This window comes from Antechinus flavipes, chromosome 1 (assembly GCF_016432865.1).
Source record: "Antechinus flavipes isolate AdamAnt ecotype Samford, QLD, Australia chromosome 1, AdamAnt_v2, whole genome shotgun sequence".
NCBI classification, from domain to species: Eukaryota; Metazoa; Chordata; class Mammalia; order Dasyuromorphia; family Dasyuridae; genus Antechinus; species Antechinus flavipes.
Window position 1 is genome coordinate 242,281,893 of NC_067398.1, and position 15,445 is coordinate 242,297,337.

At 34.8% G+C, this 15,445-nt stretch overlaps 1 protein-coding gene across 2 annotated transcripts in view; it reads left to right on the plus strand.

The window, feature by feature from the left end:
- Positions 1 to 15,445, plus strand: part of PCSK5 (proprotein convertase subtilisin/kexin type 5) — a 610,712-nt gene that overhangs the window by 221,868 nt on the left and 373,399 nt on the right. For both annotated transcript variants that reach the window (XM_051998572.1, XM_051998571.1), the window contains exon 6: positions 14,860 to 14,948. In XM_051998572.1, the coding sequence (XP_051854532.1) occupies positions 14,860 to 14,948 (89 nt within the window). The remainder of the gene's footprint in view (positions 1 to 14,859; positions 14,949 to 15,445) is intronic.

Here is a 15,445-nt window from a genome sequence, read left to right on the forward strand (position 1 = left end):
TACTAATTTCCAATTTTCCCAGCAATTTTTTCAGTGAGTTCATATCCCAAAAGCTGGGGTCTTTGGGTTTATCAAACACTAGATTATTAAAGTTAGTGTCGGTTTTGTCCTTTGAACCTAACCTATTCCACTGATCAACTAGTCTTAGCCAATACCAAATAGTTTTGGTAACTGCTACTTTATAATATAATTTTAGATCTGGTACAGCTAGGCCACTTTAATTGATTTTTTTTTCATGATTCCCTTGAAATTCTTGACCTTTTGTTTTTCTATATGAACTTTGTTATCATTTTTTTCTAGGTCATTAAAACAGTTTTGGGGGAATCTGATTGGTATAGTGCTAAATAAATAGATTAATTTAGGTAGTATTGTCATCTTTATTATATTTGCTTGCCCTATCCAAAAGCATTTGATATTTTTCTGATGGGTTAGGTCTGACTTTATTTGTGTGGAAAGTGTTTTGTAGTTTTGCTCATATATTCTTGATTTTCCCTTGGCAGATAGATTCCTAAATATTTTATACTATCGGTAGTTAATTTAAATGGAATTTCTGTTTGTAACTTTAAGTGTTGGATTTTATTAGTGATATATAAGAATGCTGATGACTTATGTGGGTTTATTTTGTATCCTGAAGCTTTTCTAAAGGTGTGGATTATTTCTAAAGCTTTTTAGTAGAATCTCTGTGGTTCTCTAAGTATACTATCATATCATCAGCAAAAAGTGATAATTTGGTTTCCTCATTACCTACTCTAATTCTTTTAATCTCTTTCTCAACTCTTATTGCCAAAGCTAGCATTTCTAATACAATATTAAATAGTAATGGTGATAGTGGGCAACCTTGTTTCACTCCTGATCTTAATGGGAATGGTTCCAGTTTATCCCATTTACATATGACGCTTACTGATTTCTTATTCTAAAGAAAAGTCCATTTATTCCTATACTCTCAAGTATTTTTAGTAGGAATGGATGTTGATTTTATCAAATGATTTTTCTGCATCTATTGAGATGATGATATGGTTTTTGTTAATTTGGTTATAAATATGGTCAGTTATACTAATAGTTTTCCTAATATTGAACCAGTTCTGCATTCCTGTTATAAATCCTACTTGATCGTGGTGTATTGTGCTGGGGATTATTTTCTGTAGTATTTTTGCTAATACCTTATTTAAGATTTTAGCATCAATATTCATTAAGGGGATTGGTCTATAATTTTCTTTCTCTGTTTTCAACCTACCTGATTTAGGTATCAGTACCATGTCTGTATCATAAAATGAATTTGGTAGGATTCCTTCATTTCCTATTTTTTCAAATAGTTTATATAGCATTGGGGCTAATCATTCTTTAAATGTTTGGTAGAATTCACACATAAATCCATCTGGTCCTGGGGATTTTTCCTTAGGATATTGATTAATAGCTTCTTCTATTTCTTTGTCTGAAATGGAACTATTTAAGCAATTTACTTCCTCCTCTGTTAATCTGGGAAGCCTATATTTTTGGAGATAGTCATCCATTTCACTTAGGTTATCAAATTTATTGGCATAAAGTTGGGCAAATTAATTCATTATTGCTCTAACTTCTTCATTGGTGGAAAGTTCTCCATTTTCATTTTTAAGACTAACAATTTGATTTTTCTCTTTCCTTTTTCTAATCAGATTAACCAAAGGTTTATTTATTTTATTGTCTTTTTTTTTTCATAAAACCAACTCTTAGGTTTATTTATTAATTCAATAGTTGTTTTTTTTTTTTACTTTCAATATTATTAATTTCTCCTTTTAATTTTAGAATTTCAAGTTTAGTACTTGATTGGGGTTTTTAATTTGGTCTTTTTCTAGCTTTTTAAGTTACAAGCCCAATTCATTGATCTTCTCTTTCTCTATTTTATTCAAGTAAGCCTCTAAAGATATAAAATTTCCCCTTATCACCACTTTGGCTGCATCCCACAAATTTTGCTTTGATGTCTCATCATTGTCATTATCTTGAATGAAGTTATTAATTGTGTCTATAATTTGCTGTTTCACCCAATCATTCTTTAAGATGAGATTATTTAGTTTCCAATTACTTTTTGGTCTATTTGCCCCTAACTTTTTGTTGAATGTAGTTTTTATTGTATCATGATTTGAAAAGAAAGCATTTACTATTTCTGCCTTCCTGCATTTAATTTTGAGGTCTTTATGTCCTAATACATGGTCAATTTTTGTTTACGTTCCATGAACTGCTGAGAAGAAAGTATACTCCTTTCTGTCAACATTCTGTTTTCTCCAAAGATCTATCATACCTAATTTTTCTAATATTCTACTTACTTCCTTAATTTTTTTCTTATTTGTTTTGTGGTTTGATTTATCTAATTCTGAGAGTACAAGGTTGAGATCTCCCACTATTATAATTTTGCTGTCTATTTTTTCTTGCAATTCTCTTAACTTCTTTAGGAAATTAGATGCTATACCACTTGGTGCATATTTGTTTAGTATTGATATTGCTTCATTGTCTATGTTACCCTTTAGCAAGATATAGTTTCCTTTCTTATCTCTTTTAATTAGATCAATTTTTGCTTTTGCTTGATCTGAGATAAGGATGGCTACCCCTGCTTTTTTTACTTCACCTGAAACATAATAGATTCTGCTCCAGCCTTTTACCTTTACTCTCTATGTATTTTCCTGCTTTAAATGTGTTTCCTGTAAACAACATATTGTAGGGTTCTGACTTTTGATCCAGTCTGCTATCTGCCTTTGCTTTATGGGACAGTTCATCCCATTCACATTTACGATTAAAATTACTAATTCTGTATTTCCTGTCATCTTATTATCCCCAGATTATGCTTTTCTTTTTCTTTCCCTCCCTTACCCCCTTTTCCCAGTATTAAACTCATGGACACCACTTGCGTCACTCAGCTCTCCCTCTTTAGGATCCCTCCCTCCCCCCCTTTGAATCCCTTCCTCTTTCTTGTACCCTTCCCTTATTACTCTTTTCCTTTTTCCTTTTCTTCTCCCACTTTTTAATGGGGTGAGAGAAGTTTCTCTTTAAAACAAGTATGTCATTTATTTTCTCTTTGAGCCAACTCTGATGAGAGTAAGATTCACACAATGTTCCTCCCCTTTTCTAAATTTCCTCAGATATGATAGGTTTCCTTTGCCTCTTCATGGGATGTAGTTTCCCTCTTTTTATCTCCCGTTTTCCCTTTTTCTGACACTACCCCCTTTCCATTTCTACTTACTTTTTTATGTTATATCAGTAAAATCAAATTATACACATACTCTTTATGTATATCCACAACAGAAATACAGTTCTCAAGAGTTCTTTTTATCTTTTTCTCCTTCTCTTGAGTCCTGTAGCTGGAGATCAATTTTTTGTTGTTGTTTAGATCTGGTTTTTTCCTTAGAAACAAATGGAATTCATCTGTTTCATTAAATGTCCATCTTCTTCCATGGAAGAAAATGCTCAGCTTAACTGGGTAGTTTATTCTTGGCTGCATTCCAAGTTCTTTTGCTTTTCAGAATATCAAATTCCAGGCCCTTTGATCCTTTAATGTGGAAGCAGCCAGATCTTGAGTGATCCTTATTGTGGCACCTCAGTATTTGAATTTTTTTTTCTAGCTGCTTGTAATATTTTTTCCTTAGTTTTATAGTTCTGAAATTTTGCCACAATATTCCTTGGAGTTTTTATTTTAGGGTCTTTTTCAGACAGTTTTTGATGAATTCTTTCAAAGCTTATTTTACCTTCTGGTTGTATTACTTCTGGGCAGTTCTCTTTGATAACTTCCTGTAAAATAGTATCTAGGCTCTTTTTTTCATCATAATTTTCAGAAAGTCCAATGATCCTCAGATTATCTCTCCTAGATCTATTTTCCAGGTCTGTTGTTTTTCCAAGTAGATATTTAACATTTTTTCCTAGTTTTTCTTTTTTTCTTTTTCTTTTTTTTTTTTTTTTTTGGTTTTGCTTGAATGATTCTTGATTTCTCAATGAATCATTCATTTCTATTCAGTTCTGATTTTTGATGAGTGATTTTCTTCATTAGCTTTTTTTACTTCTTTTTGTTTACGTCCAATTGAGTTTTTAAATGAGTTGTTTTGCTCTATGAAAATTTTTTCCATTTCACTAATTTTTTTTTTTACTGAGTTATTTTCTTTTTTCAATTCACAAATCCTACTTTCCTGGGAGTTCTTTACCTTTTCCAATTCACAAATTCTGTTTTCCTGCACCTCCTGGGAGTTCTTTACCTTTTCTAATTCACATTTCAGGAAGTTGTTGCTCCCTTGCATAGCTTCTCTTTCCTTTCCCCATTTTTCTTCTAGTTCTCTTTTAAGATTTTTTATAGTTACTTCTAGGAGAGCTTTTGGTATTGGGGACCAGGTTACATCCCCCTTTGGGGTATTGTCTGGAGACTGTCTGCTATTAGCCTCCTTGGGGTTGAAAACCTGCTCTCTTTCTGTATAAAAGCTATCTATCATCCTTTTGATTTTTTTACTCATTTTTTTAAAAGCCTTTAGGGGCTGCCTTCAGGTCAAGGAGGTTACCAGCTTCCTCTGCAGAGCAGGGGTAGGTATATGGACAGTAGCTGTCCTGTCAATGGGCTGCAAAGAGCAGCCAAGCTGCGGGAGTGCTCTGGGAAATGCTCCAACCCGGAAGTGACTAGGCCTGGGTATCACAAGCTAAGCTGTGGAAATGCCCTGCAAGGAGCTCTGCTGTGAGGATTAGTGACTATCTTGGGGCTAAAGGCTGAGCAGTGAAAGTATCATGCCCCATGCCAAAGCCCACTTTGAGTATTAGCAGTTGCCCTACCCCTCACCATACTGGAAGTGTCTTTGCCTGGGGAGCATAGTTGAGCTAGCAAAAGTTCACTGCCCCAGGTCCAGCGACCCACTGTGCAGATTAGAGGCTGCCCTAGGCTATGTTCCCTGACATGTAGATTTATGACTGTCCCCCACAAAAGCCCTTGCTGCAGAATGCCACTGCAGAGCTATGTTATGGTCTGCACTGAGTCATTTCTGGTCCTGGGTGGGCACAGCCAGATCCTGTTAAGCTCTGGCATCTTTCAGAGTACCCTCTACCCTAGGCTCTAATTTCTCTGCTGGTCCACTACTCTGCAACCAAAGCAAGGCAGTCAGGCTATGGCAGAGAACTCTCTGTAAACCTTCCAATCACAGAGGCCACCCCTGCTCCTGGTTCTATCCCTGACTGCACTAATCTGTTCCCACCCTTCAGGACAATACTTTTCTGGTGATTTTCCAGATTTTCTTCAGCTGGTAAGTTGTACTTCCAATCTTCGTGAATTTTACCAGTCAAGTGCTATTTTTGAGGCTGATTTTAAAAATTGGTAATGAGGGTATGAGAGGAGCTTAAAAAGTCATATGTGTGACTCTCTTCTTTTCCACCATCTTCCACAATGTTGATTATGCTATGCACAATATTTTCCTGGTTTTGCTCATTGCATTTTGCATCAATCCATACAAGTCATTCCAGGTCTTTTAAATCCACCTGCTCATCATTTCTTTTTGTACAATGATATTCCATTACATTCATATACCACAGTTTGTTCAGCCATTCCCCAACTGGTGGGCATCCCTTCAATTTCCAATATTTTGTCATTGTGAAAAAACCTGCTATAAATATATATTTTTTTCATATTTGGTCCTCTTTTCCTTGTTATGATCTCTTTAGGATGTAGACCTAGTTGTGGTTTTGCTGGATCGAAGAGAATGAGTAGCTTTATAGTCCTTTGAACAAATTGTTCTCCAGAACAGTTGGATCAGTATACAATTCCACCAACAGTGCATTAATTAATGTCCCAATTTTCCAACATCTTCAACATTTATCATGTTCCTTTTGTTATATTAGTTAATCTGATAGGTATGAGGTGGTATCTCAAAGTAATTTTAATTTGTATTTCTTTAATCAAAAGTGATTTTGAGAACTTTTCATATGCCCATAGATAGCTTAGATTTCTTCACTTGAAAACTGCCTATTCATACCCATTGACCATTTATCACATGGGGAATGGCTTTTATTCTTATAAATCTGACTTAGTTCTTTATATATTTGAGAAATGAAGCCTTTATCAGGATATTTGTTGTAAAGATTTGTTTCCTGTATCTTTGCTTTCCTTCTAATTTTAGTTGCATGGTTTTTGTTTGAAAAAGATTTTTAATTTAATATAATTAAAATTATCTATTTTATATTTTGTCATGCTCTCTACCTCTTGTTTGGTCATATTCTTCCTTTCTCCATAGATCTAATAGGGAGATTATTTCTTTCAACTTGTTTATCATGACACTTTTTATGTTTGAATGCATTCATTTTGACCTTACCTTGGTATGTGGTATGAGATATTGGTCTATACCTACTTTGTGTCCTATTGTTTTCCAGTTTTCCCAACAGTTTTTGTCAATAGTGAGTTCTTACACCAAAAGCTGAGGTCTTTGGATTTATCAAATACTAGTTTGCTATGGTACTGTTGTGTCTTGTGGTGTACCTAATGTACTCCCCTCCTCCACCACTGTTTCTTAGCTAATACCAGATAATTTTGACTTTTATTGCTTTAAAATACAGTTTGTGATCTGATATTGCTAGGTTACCTTCCTTTATATTTTTTAAAAATTAATTCCTTTGATATTTTTGACCTTTTATTCTTCCATATGAATTTTGTTGTTATTTTTTCTTTCTGTTAAATAAATTTTTGATAGTTTAGTGTGTCTTATTTTACAAATTAAGCACTGAGCAAATAGGGGTTCAGTGACTTGCCTAAAGTCATACCAGTAAGTGCCTAAAGCCATATTTAAACTCAAATCTCCATTTAAGAACTCCAGTCCCAATGTTCTATCAACTTTTACCACCTAATTCTGGGGAAGTCCTTATAAGAAAGTCATAATCAGCTTCTCCCCCCTCTCTTATCTCTTACATTCAATTACCCTTGTCAATTCTTTCTCTCTCTTATCTTTCTCAGCTATTCTATCCACTGTCATTGTTACTCCTCTCATCTAGGTTTACAACCTTTGTGTTTCCAACCTTGTTGTTGCAATACCTTCCATATGCATCTTTCTCTGCTTCTACTCTTTGCCCATTCTTATTTATTCAGCACTACTGCCAAACTATATTCCTTATACATATATATGTCACTCCTCTGCTTAAAATTCTTCTCTGGCTCCCAACTGCCTGTTGAGTAAAATGCAATTTCTTAAGCCTGTCATTTTAAGCCCTTCACAGCCTTGTCCCATTCAACCTCTCAATCCTTATCTCATATTACTTCTACTCAGGTGCTTTATGATCCATCACCCTAGAATCTCCATGTATACCTTGTACTTTCCAAACTATGCCCTTATACACACTCTTCCTGAATTATTTTGATTCCTCATCTTCACCTGCTTAAATTTTGTCCATCCCTTAAAGTCCAGCACAATTGTTATTTCCTCCTAAGATCATAGAAGTTACAATTGGAAACTATATAATTCAATCCCTACATTTTACAGATAATAAAACAGAACCCAAGAGGTTAAGTGATTTGTCCTAAATCCTATATATAGTGTCTGAGGCTGGATTTGAACTCAATAAATAGCAGATCTATGAACTGAACCTAGGTTCTCTGGAATGAATCATTTTTTTTTTAGTCATTTTCAGTTGTTTTTAACTCTTTATAACCATTTTTGCAGTGGGGTAGACCATTTCCTGTTCCTACATATGAGGAAACTAAGGCAAATGGGCTAAATAAATATCTTTCGCAAGATCACACAGCTAGTGTCTGAGGCTGAAGTTGAATTCAGATTTTACTGACTCCAGGGCCAACACTCTATCTGCTGGGCCATCTAGCAGCCCAGATGGATCATATCATGAAGTTTTCCTGATTATGGATTTTGTGCCTCATTCATGAATTCATCAATCATCAGTAAACATTTATTAAGTACCTATGATGTTCCAGACACAATGCTAAACACTGGGGATATGGAAAAAAAAAAAAGGCAAAAGATAGTCCCTGCTCTTAAGAGTTTATAATCTAATGAGGGAAACAACATACAAATGCATAGCAATAGGAAACTATATTCAGGATAAATGATTATAATTATTAATTGTATAAATTATAAATTTATGATCTAGTACCATAAATTAATTGTAATTATCAGGCACTAGAATCATGTAGCCATATTCTAAGGTAAAACTGTAATAAGATAAGAAGCTATCTATTCTATCTATTCAGTTTCTTTAAAACTTAGTTTTAGTTTAGTTTAGAATATGAGTTAGTGCTGAATGTATTTTATTTCTATTGCCATATCTTGGAAGCCTCTGTTAAAGGCTTGTGAAAAACACAACAAGATTTTTAAAAGATGATTTATTGACCAAATGCAGAATTCTGGGAGGGAGGGAGGGAGGGAGGGAGAGAAGGAAGAAGAAAGAGAGGGGGAAAGGCTAACTATCAAGATTTTTTTTTTTGTGGTGGTTTTCATAATTTTGATTTTATTAGTTGAGGAACTCCTCGTGAGGACACTGCCTTTATCAATCACTGCAAGTTGGCAACTATCTACAATGCATAGTCTTAGGGAGTTGTGTGGGGATACCAGAAAGTTAAGTGACTTTCCCAATCTTAAGAGAATTGTCTGATGATTACAAAAAGTTAAGTGACCTTCCCAGGATCACATGACAAGTATATGTCAAAGGCAGGGCTTGAGCCTGGGACTTTACTACTCTGATGGCAGTTCTCGCTTCATTCCTCTTCCCCTTCCTTCATTCCCTAATTTGCCTACATTTAGCTGAAATCTAGGGGTACTTTCCCTTTTGGGGAAGGGAAAGTACCAGAAATCAATTTTTTTTTTTTTGCCCTCCTCACTTTCTAACACTCAACTGTAGCCAGGTTTTCCATATCACAAGCCCCAAATGGTTTTGCTGTTCTGGATCAGCCTGCTCCCTAGAGAGTAAACACTGAATTGAATCTTCTTTGTTTGTCAATTCACACTAAAATAGCATCCTTGATACAGTTATTAGTGACCACCCATTTTTCCATGTGTTAGAAATAAAAGAAAAAATTTTCATTCACTTGAATTTCAACTAGGTCACACTATTATCCTTTTGTTCCATACCCTGTTTTAAATCCAAGTCAAAACAATGGGCCAAATCAGCAACTTTTTTTTTTTAACAAAGATTATTAATACTTTTTTTTTGAGGAAAAATGATCATTGTCATCTGAAGACTGCGGATTATTTAAGTACTTTGAAGCCAGCATTTTGGACCTGTTATTATTGCAAACTGTAATATACTACTTAACTGATATTTAAAATGCATGAATCAGCAGCAGAGGCTGGGAATCAGATATATTTCACAAAAATGACACCCTCATCAGCATAATCCCATGCCAGAGAATAGTATAATAAACACCACCAGTTACATATGTGACATTGCTTATTTCATTAAATTCACCATTCCCAACCTTTTCAAATAGGAAGCCATTTTTAAAGTATAAAATAAAATTCTGGGGAATCCTTTTTTTTTTCCCTTAGTAGTTATGCTATTTAGATCAATTGACTAAGAAAATAAATAAAGACGAAAAACTGCTATAAGTTAAGCATTGAATGACTATTGTATAAAGCATTGTAGCATCTTATTTGAAAATCAGTATAGTTATCCCTTTCATATTATGACTTTCCTCAAAGAAATTTTGACATGTCATGGGTTGACATAATAAATTAAATAGGAATTTGGGAGGGGGGAGTTTTGTGGAAGCCATAGACATCATGTGAAGGCTAGCAACAATACAGGAAAGGTTTAGAAACTTAGAAATACATAAGCTACTAGTTTGATATTGTATACTGTCAACTCACATTTTATTACAAAATTGTATAAACTCCCCATCAACAAAAAAGAAAAATAATCAAACTCTTCTGTGGTACTAAGGAAAACCCAAAAATTTTGTGTGGATTTTCCACATTGTGGGGAAGCCCCATGATATGGAAGGATAACTATAGTACATATTTACAATGTGTACCATACAATGTGATACATATGTGAAGTGCTTATTTAGTCTATAAAATATATGCTTTTTATTTGTAAATTTGCATGTGGTCATATTTGAGGCAACTAGGTGGCGCAGTATAGAATGCTAGGCCTGGTAAGGAAGACTCATTTTCCTGAGTTCATCTCTGCCCTCTGCAGTGTGATCCTGGGCAAGTCACTTAACCCTATTCATCTCAGTTTCTTCATCTATAAAATGAGTTGGAAAAGAAAGGCAAAACCTCCAGTATCTTTGCCTCCTCCCCCCAAAAAGCAAACAAACCCAAATAGTGATTATGATTGAACAACAACAACATGCTCCCCTTGCAACAATTCTGTGATAAGCGCTTCTAGAGCCATGTTTCTCACAAGTTGGAAACCACTAAGGAATGCCGCTTAATAACCTCAGACTTCATTCATCTTATGAAGGCTGAACAAGATGGCCTTCAGACTTCCTCCAACTCAAAATCTGATTATAAGACATTGGCTTAATTTCTCTGAGATTAAGTTTCCTTATTTGTAAAATGAGAGCATCAGGCTAAATGATATTTTAAGTTTCCTTCCAGGTGCCTTTTTAATAAGATAAAACTTTCTAAAATTTCTGTTTAAAGCCCTCTATTCTTTTTTTCTTTAATTTTATTTAATAATTACTTTATATTGACAGAATCCATGCCAGGGTAATTTTTTTTTTTTACAACATTATCCCTTGCACTCGTTTCTGTTCCGATTTTTCCCCTCCCTCCCTCCACCCCCTCCCCTAGATAGCAAGCAGTTTTATATATGTTAGATATGTTGCAGTATATCCTAGATACAATATATGTTTGCAGAACCGAACAGTTCTCTTGTTGCACAGGGAGAATTGGATTCAGAAGGTAAAAATAATCTGGGAAGAAAAACAAAAATGCAGATAGTTCACATTCGTTTCCCAGTGTTCTTTCTTTGGGTGTAGCTGCTTCTGTCTGTCATTTATCAATTGAAACTCAGTTAGGTCTCTTTGTCAAAGAAATCCACTTCCATCAAAATATGTTCTCATACAATATCATTGTCGAAGTGTATAATGATCTCCTGGTTCTGTCATTTCACTTAGCATCAGTTCATGTAAGTCTCGCCAGTCCTCTCTGTATTCATCCTGCTGGTCATTTCTTACAGAACAATAATATTCCATAACATTCATATACCACAATTTACCCAGCCATTCTCCAATTGATGGGCATCCATTCATTTTCCAGTTTCTAGCCACTACAAACAGGGCTGCTACAAACATTTTGAAAGCCCTCTATTCTTGCATTCATTCATTTCAACAAATATATGTTGAGTATCTAATTTGTGCAAGAAAGTCAATGAATAAGCATTTATTAAGCTACTACTATGTACCAGAGACTGTGCTTTACTGGAGCTACAAAGAATGATCAAAGATAGTGTTGCTCTCAGGGATTTCATTATCTAATAAAAGAGAAAGCATGTAAATGACTGCATTCTATACATAGGATTAGTTGGAGATGATCAGCAGAAGGAAGACATTAGCAATAATGGAGATCAGTAAAGGCTTCTTGTACAGAATTAGTTGAGAGTTTAAGGAAATCAGGAAATTCAGGAGGCAGAGATGAGGATGGAAAGACATCCAGACTTGGAATACAGCAAAAGAGAATGTCCAAAGTGAAGGAATAGGAATTATCTTGTGTAGGTTACAGTAAGGAGGCCTGTTTCACTGGATAGATGACTCTAAGTAAGAAATTTAAAAAGTACAAGGGGGCCGACTTGTGAAGGACTTTGCTGAATAGAGGATTTTATATTTAATTCTACAAGTGTCCGTTGAGTTACTGGAGTTTATTGAATAGAGGTATGACATGGACAGACTTGTTTTTATTGACAGTAAAATGGAAGATGAACTAGAGTTGGCAGAGATGTGAGACAGGGAGTCCAATCAAAAGTCTCTTGTGAGAGTCTAGACATGACTATACCAAAGCAATGGTTCTGTCAAAGCAAAGAAAAGAAAGTATACAAGAAATGTTTTGAAAGAAGAAGTGACTGGAAATTTAGTGATTGAGGATGAGAACTAGTTTGTGAGCTTCAGTAACTGGGAATAGTATCCTCAATGGTAATAGAGAAGTTTGGAACGAGGGAAACTTTGGGAAGAAAGTTGAGTTCAGTTTTGAACCTAGAAAGTTTGAATTTTCTTGAGAATACAGTTTGAGACTTCTTATGGGTAGTTGGAAAAGGGAGTCTGGAGGTTAGGAGAGTGGGATGAATAGATTTGAGAATCATCAGCATAGTAATATAACTAATTCATGGGAGCTGATGAGATCACCTAGGGAAAAAGTAGAAGAGAGAAAAAAGAAGAAGAGGATAACAACCAGAGTTATTGGACATGATCTGGGTGAAAGGAGATCTGGCAAAGGAGAAGAAAGCATGGTCAGACAATAAGAGAAGAATCAGGAATATGGAAATTTAGATAAAAGAGAATATCAGGGAGAAGAGGGTGATTGAAAGTTTCAGAGGCTGTAGACAGGTTAAGAAAGATTAATATTGGGGTAGGCAAGGTTATTCAGTTAAGAAGTCATTGGCAACTTTGGAGAGAATAATTTTGGTTGATTAATAAGATCAGAAGCCAAATAGCCCAGAATTGAGAAGATAATGAGAAGAAAGAGGACAAAGAGGACATGCCTGTAATAGATGGTCTTCTCCACCCATTTAGCCACAAAAGCAAATATAAGATATTTGTAAAATATAAGATGATAGCTAGATCATTTGAAGGTTATTAGAGCATAGGGGGAAATATGGACATATTTATAGACTATAGAGAAACATCCAGTATTCAGGGAAAAATTGAAGATAAAGAGAGTGGGGATGAAAGAGGAGGCAATCTATGGAAAGAGATGGGATGGAATGGGATTTTTGTGCAGGTAGAGTAGTTAGCTTTGGTAAGAAGAAAGGCTATGTTGTCATTTGAGTCAAAGGTGAAAAAGATAGTGGCTGAAGAGGTCTTAGTGAATGATTTTAGTTTTTTCAGTAAAATATGAAGCCAAGTTTTCAGCTGAGAAAATAGGAGGAGAGGGAGGAGAGGATCAAGAAGGAATGAAAAGTTCTATTAAGAGCTGCTGTGGTGAGTGAGATAGTGAGTTAATTAGGCACGAGTAAAAGGATTGCCTTGTCTCAGTGAGGGCCCAATTGAAAATATGTAACATAAATTTATAGTGGACCCAAGAAGCAAGTTGTTGTGATTTTTTTTCAGCTTTATTCAGAAGCATGTGTGTAGGAACAAAACGTTTGATAGAGGGAAAACCTATTTTTTGGCAAGTTTGTCCTATGGGCTTTCAGGGAAAAAAAAAAGATGGTTAAAACTTAAATCCTTCCTTATACTATAGATCAATCTATAGTAAATTTTTTATAAAAGAAATTTTATAAAAATATTCATGCATTTATTTTTTTTAAATATGAGAAAAATATGTACTCCATGCTATGAATGAATTATAAAATGTAATGGTAGTTCAGATGAGGAAGAAATTATTTCTGGCCATAGAGAATCAAGGAAGACAGTAAAATTTGAAGTAACATTTTTAATGGTTCAAAAAAGGAAAGAGGGGTTGAGTGCATTTCAGCCAGAGGAAACTATATAAGGGATATGTTTAGACAATATAGCCCGTGTAACTTGTCTGGTATATAGAAAATTATTAAAGTTTAATGGGGGAAAAGTCTAGAAAGGCATGTTGGTACAAAATTGGGTAATACCTTGACCATCAGGTGGAGAAGTATAGACCTCATTCAGCAGGCAATAGGATATCTAAAATTGTTGATAAAATATAGATTTGAATATTTCTTCCTTCCTCAAAAGCCTTAAAATGCTTTCTTTATTGTTGATAAGATAAATATAGTTTCATTATTTTGGTATTTAAAACTCTCTATGCTCTGGTTCCAATCTACTTTTCTAGACTTATTTCTTATTACTTCTCTTCATGTACTCTACATTCTAGCTCCACAGTGCTATTGGTTGGTTTTCTAACTTAAGATGCTTGGCATCTTTGACCACTTTGTATTTGCATAGGCTGCTCCCTATGCCTAGAATATACTTCTCATCTCTGTCACTTGGAATACTTCTCTTTCTTCAGGGCTTAATTCAGGTGCTGGTTCCATAATAACTATTTCCTTGATTTGCTCATCTTCTCAGATTTTCCAAGAGCCTACTTTGTAGATTTCTCCTTTGACTTGATCATTTCCTACCTTCAAATGGAATGTAAACTGTTTAAAGTCAGGGATCCTATTATTTAACTTTGATCCCTGGTGACTTGCACATATGTACTTAACAAAAAAATTTATTTTAGAAATTGAATCATAAGTTTTTCTGCAGTGAAATGATATCAGATTTTATGTTCAAGGAAGGGTAACATAACTGGATTGTAAAGTTGTGGGTGAATAAGAGACTGGAAGATGGACTAGTATTTTGAAATTTATGAATAAGGTATGAAGAATTTGGTCTTTTAAGATATGAAGAAATACTCATTTGGCCTCAACACCAATTAAATAATCAATGTCAATTGATTATTACAATCTCAGAACCATAAATGTTACAGAATGACAAATTAGGAATAAATACAGTGATCCCTCATGTCAAGGAGATGACCTGAAGAGTTCCCTCGTTAACCAGTCAATGAAAATGTATTAAGTTCCTATCCAGTTTGTCCAGAGACTGATAAATAATAAGAAACTAAACAAGATGAGTGTATAATTTAGTGATAAAACTGTGTGATAGAAACCATAAGAACTCCTTAGGTCTGGGACTTCCAGAAGGATGTAGAATCCAAATTGTTGAGCTCAGGTGGTACCTACCAATCAATCCCTTAGGTCTATATGGATGATGTTACTTACTTTCAAAAAATGTGTGTGTTCTGTCTGCAGACACGGGACTCGTTGTGCTGGAGAAGTGGCAGCTGCAGCAAACAATTCACATTGCACAGTAGGGATTGCATTCAACGCCAAGATTGGAGGTATGTGAAGCAGACCTGTATCAGCAGAAAAAGTGAACCCAAGTACCCTTCTTTTTCTTTTTTTCCTTTTTTCCCCCTCTCCTTTTTTTTTTTTCCTAAGAAGCATTTAACAAGCTTTTTGAACAGTGGTAGAAATGTGTTTGCATAAAAGTCTTCAGCTGATGCCAAGGATAAAACGGTAGTGATATGCATGTGGTTAAAAGCAATTATAGCCTTCAGGGGTGGTCACTCAGAAACTTGTCTCTTTAATTGGCATAGGGATTGTCAGTGTCCTTTGTGGAAGTAGTAACCTTGACCTTGAAGTGCTGAAACATTACATCTAGCGCTTGGGTGAGAAGTATTAAAAAATAAACACACCAGGCAATTGTGTCGAGGTGGAAAAATTTGGTTTGGAAAAAAATCTATAAAACAGGAAAAGCATTTTAATTGGCCATTCTGCTCCAATTTTATAGAGATGTACACTTATTTTCAACATTAAAGTCACAAAAAACTAATCT